This window comes from Macrobrachium rosenbergii, chromosome 24 (assembly GCF_040412425.1).
Source record: "Macrobrachium rosenbergii isolate ZJJX-2024 chromosome 24, ASM4041242v1, whole genome shotgun sequence".
NCBI lineage: Eukaryota > Metazoa > Arthropoda > Malacostraca > Decapoda > Palaemonidae > Macrobrachium > Macrobrachium rosenbergii.
Window position 1 is genome coordinate 14,870,121 of NC_089764.1, and position 10,000 is coordinate 14,880,120.

At 37.9% G+C, this 10,000-nt stretch overlaps 1 protein-coding gene and 1 long non-coding RNA gene across 2 annotated transcripts in view; one reads left to right on the top strand and one right to left on the bottom strand.

Moving 5' to 3' along the window:
• LOC136851890 (uncharacterized) overlaps nt 1–10,000 on the bottom strand; it is a 175,527-nt gene that overhangs the window by 120,313 nt on the left and 45,214 nt on the right. The gene's annotated exons all lie outside the window — the stretch shown is intronic.
• LOC136851889 (zinc metalloproteinase nas-13-like) overlaps nt 3,334–10,000 on the top strand; it is a 56,201-nt gene continuing 49,534 nt past the window's right edge. The window contains exon 1 of the mRNA XM_067126226.1: nt 3,334–3,698. Coding sequence (XP_066982327.1) covers nt 3,617–3,698 — 82 coding nt within the window. The 5' untranslated portion in view covers nt 3,334–3,616. The remainder of the gene's footprint in view (nt 3,699–10,000) is intronic.

Below are 10,000 nucleotides of genomic sequence, written 5' to 3' on the forward strand. Positions count from 1 at the left end.
ATAAATTTCTGACTCACATCGGGATCGAACTCCGGTCTCTCAAAATGAAAGGCATGCTGGTAGCGTCCTGTCCTTTCATTTGAGGACCTGGGTTCGATCTCGACGAGTCAGAAATTTATTATTATTATTATATATATATATATATATATATATATATATATATATATATATATATATGTGTGTGTGTGTGTGTGTGTGTGTGTGTACATATACAGACGCATTTATTGACCACACACCTGACCCACTGGGCACGATCCCATCTATAGTTATAAATGGATAACACTAACATTATCTGATGGGGCCATCAATAACGTTAGGTCTTGAAGTCATAACACCTTGACACTCCTTCACCCACGGCAAGGAACAAGTTCGACTTTCTGAAGAGTCTGGAAAAGCTTAGGTTCCCTGTTTTTAGATCTTAGTAAGGGAGTCAGAGCCGATGAAACACGGTTTTTCGGTGACACCTTTTTATCAAAGCATCGGATAAAGGTGAAATTTAGCAAGTGTATATCTTATAGCCCTACCTAATTTTTGCAAGTATTATTTAGTACCTAAGTTCGATAGTTTTGATATTCATAGAGTAAATTAAAGTCGCCGATGCCAGAACCGAGAAAATCAAAGACAAGGATCCTAAAACAATTCGTGACGCAAACTAATATGAGGTCATTAGGCTCCGCCCATCGACCAGGCAGGCGGTGAATGGACATGCTTACACAGTCTAGGCGTCAGCAAATTCGCTAATGGCCAGCAAGATATAGAATTGTTCGCGTGGTTGCAAGACTGCATTTGTGCTACAGCTTGCCACTTGGTGTACAAGCGAGAAGACCCGTAGCAAGACTTACTATAGCGTGAATAGGTAATTATATCTATAGTGGGTGATAGTTACTTGTCCACCCCAGAAGTATGGGCAGGAGCCGTTGTTAGACAATCCGGTGGTTTTGAGAGGAGTACTGGAAGTTGGATAATATCCGTGAGAGCGTGGAAGGAACCAGTCATCACTGACATCGCTAGCGACGATGAGGACGGGGATGATGACCTCTTCCTCGAGAGTGACGATCTAGACATTTTGTAAATAAATTATGAATAGTGTTAGACGTTTTACTTGTACATCTAAAACATAAATTTATCTATGAAAACTCAATGACTATAACAATATGTTCCTCATTCAAACTGATTTCAATATATTTTCCTTGCCAAGCATATCAATATAAATCGTGTTACATTTGATCGATGTTAAGTAAGTAAATAATAGCTTGCCCTCAAAATCTTGACTCCTACCATCACCTTTTATTTGCAGCGAGTATAGAGCGTTGTTTAGGGGGCTGTATGATATAAATAAAAAAACAAAGAAAAATAGCAATGGGTTACATTAACTGAAATAAAACAATGGCGTTGACCTTTACACCTTTAACAATTGAGGGGAATGAGGTATCACTGCTTTTCATTTGAATTCTACTTCTAGTGACCGCTCCTGAATTGCTGCAAATAGAAGGCTATAGTATCGATACCTGAGGTATTCCAGCCCTCAATAGATGTAGATCTAACAAATGAGCTATAGACTGGTTTATTATGTAGATGAATCACATACATTGAATTATTTGTAAAGTAGAAACAATGCGAATATCAAGAAAATGGGAGAATTCCAAACTAACAACTTAGTCCCAACAACTGCTGTGGAAGTTGCGATTAAACCTCCAAATAATAATAATAATAATAATAATAAATAATAATAATAATAATAATAATAATAATAATAATAAAATTATTTAGAATGATAATGCAATCAAGCGATCGATGACAAATCCTGCTCGCCATCATTGATATCGCTGACGCCTAGGATGGGTAGTGACATCAGTCAGTGAATATGTCATCGGCAAGTGGGCAGAGCCACAGTGAAGAGACCTTTTTCCCCAACGTCATAGGCTAACGTTACCATTATGTTCAAAACCCTTACCTGCAATTTTGATGGCTCTGGCATAGGAAACACACTTTTGCTCTGATAAGTACCAGAACTATTGAACTTAGGTACTAAATAATACTTGCAGAAATCAGGTAGGGTTATAAAATATACACTTGCCAAATTTCATCTTTATTTGATGCTTTGATTAAAAGGCATTGCCGAAAAACCGTGTTTCATCGGCTCTGAATCCCTTAGTGCCTCTGTCAGCTCTTGGTAATTATTCGACTGTGGTGAGTCGCAACCAAGATAGGTAACCGCATGGGGTCATGACACTCATTCCAGAATAATTACTGAACTGAGAATTAGAACAGTATGACCTAGATTAACCTCTCCTGGGGGAAAATTGCATGTAGATGATTTTAATATTATATATATATATATATATATATATATATATATATATATATATATATATGCCTATACATATATATATATATATATATATATATATATGTATATATATATATATATATATATATATATATATATATATATATATATATAGAGAGAGAGAGAGAGAGAGAGAGAGAGAGAGAGAGAGCAGTATTTATTTATATTTTGCAAACAAAATACTAAGCTGAAATATAGCCCCACAAATGTCAGTCTACTTAGCCTAAGGATGCGTTAGATTTCCAATAACATTTCACGCGCAATCTCGCATGTAACGGAATCCGTCGTCACTGTCAGCCTCTGCCTTCCGTCCAAGAAAAACTGGAAGAAAAGAGGAAAGAAAAGTCTGGGCGATGACGTATGATGAAGCCAGCCGTTGCATCACGGGGACGTCGCGCTATAACGTCAACGCGTTACAACGAGATGAGGCCAAGGTCAGACGACTTCCTACAATGCGCGACCAGCCAGATCCATCCGTCTGCGGATCCCGCGATTTTACTTCATCAGGTAACCTTCAATGCCCAATTTTCTAAAAGAAATTCGCTCTAGCGACAAATGTGCATTCAGTTTTGAAGAAGATGCAGTTATATTTTATTATTTTTCGAACGACACATATCAAAACCTGTGAATAGACTGCACCCGGGAATTGGGAAACATTGGTCTCAACGTTTGCACGATGAGTTGCCAAGTAGTTTATTTATTTAGGCCTCCGTAATTCCATTCTTTTGAATTATAATGGCGTTTTCTCTATCCGTGTCCATTTACGCTGATCTTGTTGCATTTCTCTTTTGTTTTAACAACGTACTTAAAATGGAAATAAGTTCGTTTTTCATATTAGTAGTTGGTCTCGATACCTTAGGACAGGTCGACAGACGCAAGCTGTCCGAGAGAGCACACAGGTACAGAGGGGATGGGGGTGACCCTGGTAGTGAGAGGTGGGGGTGTGGGGGAATCAAGGTAAGAGTATAAGAGTTTGGCACCGCTGCTCTTGTGAACATTCCGCGTGGTTGCAGTGCAGAGCAAGGACCGGAGTGTGTGTTTCTATACCTTTGGACAACTCACAGCCGCCAGCTACGACACACTGAAAAAGTCTGGGGAATAATTTAGGCCCACTTGTCCTCCAACTATTTATGAAAGGGTCCAGATTATCAGAGGAATAATTTGGATCTACGTTGACCCTCGCCTATTTATTTAATAGAAAGGGGGCCTAGATTATCCGTCTAGAGGGGAAAAAAGGCCAATTTGATAAATCATTTATCTATCGAAATGGCTAAGCTGTTTTCTCTCTTGTGCGTGGCTGGGGCCGTGTTGGTGTCTCTGGCGCCTTCGTGTCACAGTCAGACCAATGGTAAGTACAGTACACTTGGAGTTCTTAGTCAATGCTTAGGTGGACAACTTGAAATGATGTGAGGTGGACTGATAAGAAAGCGCTATCGGATGGTTACGAGTGAAAATCAAAAGCGGTTGATCATAATTTGATTTTCAAAACATCCAGCCTGGTTAAAGTTATCAGAGCGTTAAAAGCCGATGGGAAGTGCAGTATATATGTCTAAAATGTTGAAGTGATAATTAACCATTGTTGACTTGACCGCGTGAGACTACGTTCTCCATCACATGAGGACGGTTTAGCGTGTGATTGCATTAATGAAAAGTCAATGAACGTTCAATTCCAGAGACGAAAAAAAGAATTTATCGTAACAGACTCGGTATGAATACACAGACTAAAACAAAAACTGTTGATATTAGTTTTACCTTCAGCTGGGGCTTACCGGTTCTTACCGTGAATTTCAGAGGGCTTTCTTTCACTTGTCAGAACGGAGCTAATACAATTACTGCACTCTTGTGGTCTAACATAATTAAATCCTTTGGACTTTGAAAGTTAATCTTAGTTTTTCATTTTTTTTAACAAGACTGGCTCTCACTCTCTCTCTTCTCTCTCTCTCTCTCTCTCTCTATATATATATATATATATATATATATATATATATATATATATATATATATATATATAATATATATTCCTAGTGAGTGTGTTCGTCAAATATTCTCTCTCTCTCTCTCTCTCTCTCTCTCTCTCTCTCCTTTGAGTAGCTGCAGTCACTTCCCATTCATTTTCCTCGCCCGAAAAACTGATGAGACAGGTCAGTGTACCCTTTAGATCTCAGGACGGGCTCCCTTAAGTCCGTATCCATCCCACATACCAAACCTAAAGAGAAGGAAGCAGAGGCGATTGCTGCAGAAAATATGTAATCATTAGGCTGAATGATTCTTTTAATATTCCGGCGTACCTAGCATCTTCCTCTGATACCAAAACTTTTATAACGCAATGAAAACATTCCCATGGAACAATCAGACTGGTCTTAGGTAAGCAGAGAGACAGAGATATTAAAAGTTATTAAAGGATATTCGAAAACACACACGGAGAATAGTGTCAGTTGTCTTTAGGGAATTCTGTCTATTTTCGTTTTTTATTATCTTTCGAGGTGACCTTGAATCAGGTACCTGTGGTAATAATAATAGTAACGATGGCATTAATGCATAAATTCACCGCGCCATTATTAATTTTATAAACATGTATCAGAGGAGGAAAGGTGGCATCACTGATGGCATTCTAATATATTCACTCTATACCGAAAAAAATGAGTCGCCAGCAAAAGAAAAAAATAATATCGCACATATAGAAAAAAATTGGGCCTTAGACGCAGTAAGCTAATAGCACTACGAGCATTGTTAGATAAATTTGCAAGGTAGTCATAAAAAGGAACAGCATACCTGTACTGCAGGTCCCGTTCTTTCCAGCCTTTTCAGTGAAGGATTTCAATAGACTGGTATCATCTGGCTGTTGTAAATACACTTTCCTACTTGTACATGAAATCAGTTAATTAGTCTACAAAACTCTCAAAGCCTAGCGTTCTTAATTTATTATTTTTCCATTTTCATTTCCATTCTTTCGTTTGCCAAGAGATTTTCCAGTATCTTGTTCCTCAGAACTATTTATCATAACATCAAAGATTAAAAAACAAAACTTAAGAATTCTAGCAGTCTAACCTGACCAATTTCAAAGACTAGTCACAAACACCCAAAAATGGACCTTTTGCCACCTGCTCCTAAGTTACAGCATGGAAACATATCTTTCATTCTGAAAGACGTGGTTTTGTTTATGAATGACTGAATTGACCAGTGATCTTTATCGAAGGCAACTGAGCGTAAATGCTGGACAGTTAAAGAACATACATTAAGCAATCCACCTTCGCTTGCATCATCGCTACAAACTGGTTCTGGACAAAAACATGCTGCCCACGATCTAACGGTGATGGCTGAAAAAACGAACAAGATCGACTACAGATCATGGTACCCGGGTGTGAGAAGAGGTAGGAAAACAGACCGAATTAAAGCAGTTGAGAAAAACGGTGGGGCAGACCCTCTTGCCACTTCATCAAAAATACAGGCAAGTCTGGTGATCGACCAGGGAGGGCGTTAGCGATATAGGGCCGATGCTCCTATTGAACTGAACAGTGAAATAGGTCGACTGGTGTGGATCTCATTAGTGGAAAAGGAAAGAATGGCCCTGACAATTACATTCAATAAGACTTGGTAAGAACCAGGTTTTCTTCTTATGAAGGTACCGTCTCTAAGATATATATATATATATATATATATATATATATATATATATATATATATATATATATATATATATATATATATATAAATTGTCAATGGATGCTATCACCAGAGCAACTGCTGTCATCCTAACTTCTTGGCTTTATCACCATCCCACCAAAGGCAATGTCCAAGTGGTGCGCAAACACTCACATTTTCCCACATCTTCCGAAAAGCATAACCAATTTCCTGGCCTTTTTTTCCCTTCGCCTGCCAACCGCAAAAATCGAGGAAACAGCGCGCTTATGAAGTGAAAAGAAAAAGACCTTGACCATATAGCAAGCAACATAAAAAGTGCGCGAATGTTTTCTTAGCTTTGAGAATCAAGAAGGGCTTTACAACGTTTTTCTTTTTTACGTATGCTTTCTAAGAAAGTCAGAAATCTTTTGGGTTCATTTACACTGGGAATGAAAGCAGAAGTCGGATCCACTAGGAAGCCATGAAAGCATTGTTTATTTTAATAATAATAATAATAATAATAATAATAATAATAATAATAATAATAATAATAATAATAATAAGTACCAAGACCTGAAAATAGAAATAAAAAGGATATGGGATGTGCCAGTGGAAATTGCACGCATAACCATAGGAACACTAGGCACGATCCCAAGAACCCTGAAAAAGAACCGGGAAAAACTAGATGCCGAAGTAGCTCCAGGACTCATGCAGAAACAGCACACTTAGTGAGAAAAGTGATGGACTCCTAAGGAGGCAGGATGCAACCGGGAACCCCACACTGTAAATACCACCCAGTCAAATAGAATGTCATAGAAGAATAATCATAATTACAACAGAAACTAAAATAACGATAACAACAAAATCAACAATGTTCCATGGAATGAAGCAGGCGCTAATCCCACAACAAAACCACAAAAAGTAATCTTGTCTATTTCTGAACACCACAGTGACCCCTAGAATAAGATGAATCCTATCCGGTCCGAGACCGTGACTGCATCTTTCTTCTGACAAACTTTCGATGTTTTTTTTTTTTTCTCCAGCTTTTGTTTTCTTTGAGTCTTATTATGACCTTCCATCTTTCAAGATGCGGGCCATTGCTTCTTTCTCACTCTTTCTGTGCAAGATGTGGGTATTATGGTGCCCGTGCCCCTTGAAAAATGGATGAGATGGATGATTATAAGAATCTGGGAAAATGGATGATAAATACGATATAATAATTTCTTGGAAATAGTCATAATTATTCAGTTTTATAGAAAATGCAGGTTTTTTTATACACTTGATACACAGATGAACCAAACAGTCGAAATTTCGCTAGACCACCTTTAAAAAAAGATACATCAGCAATGAAGTATAAATATTGAATGTCTTTTCATGCAGTCGAACAGTATCTATGAAATGAAAATACCCAAAAAATATTTGCGATGCACACAAGTGATAAAAATTAAATTCAGGAAGATCCACGTCACGCTGGCTGCCCAGTAGACAAGAGCCTGTGTTACTACAAGGACAACAACAACAAACAACAACATGTAATAGCAAATAGGTGCCCGGAAATCACCTCATTAACAATCACAGTCAGGTAAGCGAGCGTTGACGAAAACCTCAGCTGCGTCCTAATGGATGAACTCATTACAAATCTTACTACACAGTGACACTCTCCCCTTTCATTCAACCTTTGCGTGACGGAAGTTCATCGAGTTAATGATGGTAAAGACAGGAAAAAAAAAAAGGTAAATGTGAACCAGCTAATTAGTCCAAAGATAAATTCCTTCACTGCGCGATCGTTTGTAAAATGCGGAAGGTAATGCGTTAGTTTTTCTTCGTTGATTTCTCTCTCTCTCTCTTTTCTCTTCTAAGGGGGATGTGTTCCATACTCAACTATTTCTACACAGAAGGTAGTGTAATGTCATACTGCAGAAATATGTCATCACCTATGATACTCCCACCACTCTCACACTTTTATATACATAAATAGACACAAGCGCACGCACGCACACGTACACACATCACACCCATACACACACACACACACATATATATATATATATATATATATATATATATATATATATATATATATATATATATATATATATATATATATATATATATATATATATATAAGTCTCAAGTCCTTCACACTTTTGGACATGCTTGTCACTACAAACCTCAAACCCAAATAAAGAAACCTGACTTGCGTGGCTGGATTCGAATGCATCAGTGTTTCTTCATTTGGGCTTGAGGCTTTCTAGTAGGAAGCGTATCTAAAAAGTGTGAGGAAATCGAGGAATTAAGAGGTTATTAGAGCTATTACAAGTAAATAAAAATATAAGATAGAAAAAAATTTACCAGTAAATTATACATACATACATACATACATACATTTATATATATATACACAAATATATATATATATATATATATATATATATATATATATATATATATACTATTACATATCTATACTATTACATGTATATATATAATATATATATGTGTCGTGTGTATGTATATATAAAAGATTACATTTCACGCGCCTGACAGCAAACATAGGATAAGTGGTCTTGCTTCAAGAAAGAAAAAAGGCGGCTATTACTGACTGCTTCGCTTCTCGTTCCATTTTCCCCTGAAGAACGAAAGTGTAAGTGATTCTTCCGCAAGATGATACCCAGAAGGTCGCACACAGAAAGAATCTTAACCAAGGCAGCTCACTCACACAGTCCTTGCCAACGCATTTAGTTGTTCGGTTGTTTCTCCAGTTTGACAAGTAAAAGGCCGGGAAACAAACAAGGCTACTCATTTCAACGCCGTTTTTGTCGGGAAAACCTTTACTGTAATGTCCGCCAATGAAAATACTGTCCTCGTGGCGGTAATTGATATCGGCGTCCGACGGGAGGGGAAATCCAATATCTTCATCCTTCCCGGGTCTTCAGAAGGAGGGAATAAAGGGGACGGGGATAAGAGTGGGAGTTAAGCACGAACAAGGAGATAACTTCACCTCTTAAAAAGGGGAAGTTCATATGATTCAGGACGCAGTGGATACACTGAAAGAATTCTAAAGAATGGAAGCAGAGGAAAGAAATAGCCAGTTACCTCATTACACGACTGACCTGTAGAATGAGAAATTACAGTAAAGATAAAGACAAAAAGAGAGATTGAAAAATTAACTAGAAAGATGTCCACACAGTTCTGTCGAATTCTTTTTACATTTCAATAAAGATTCAGGATGAAATGGTACCCCAGTATGACTTAGCAAACCATTAACTTGCCCTGACCGCATCCCTTTTCTTCTTCTACACAACAGCAACTAGGAAGGAGTCTTTTGACTCATACAGTGCCTTAAGCATTATACGTGACCGCGTGCACGTAATAAGTAATCAGGAGTCAACCTGATTACTCTTTAAGGTCTGATGGTGTGACACACTGCAATTTATACATTTACATATGTATGCAGGTGCTGTAACTTCTACGTGTGAGTGGGAAGACGAAATGTGTATTTATAATACTGCATACAAGTTCTTATTGGGTGCCTAGCCCCCCATATTATTATATGAACGGGTGTCAATGGCGTCTGCCATTCCGGGGTGGTTACCCCTCCCAGTAGTGTCTATACCCAAAGCTGCTCAACTTTACTGCTGAAAAGACCTGCATTGTGTCGAATACCTTACTACCTGGCATATACTGGTGACCACCCATCCAAGCACTGACCTTAGCCAACGTTGTTGAACATATCTGATTAGATGAAAATCGTTACAGCGAACTTATTATTGCTTGCTTTTGACAACTTATCACGAAACAAGATAAGACTGACCAGTATAAAATTAACGTTATTATTATCATCGCTTGGAATTGTGACCGCCTTCAAGAAGATTCCAGGAAAAGTGAAGGTTAAGAAGCAAGGGTGCGCAGCTCATCTGCACGAAGAAAGAAAGATTACAAAACCACTTTAATCTTAAGAGTAAGCCAAGCACAAATTACTTGGAACTTAAGTTGATTTCTATACGGAAAAGGAGAGATTTACCGCAT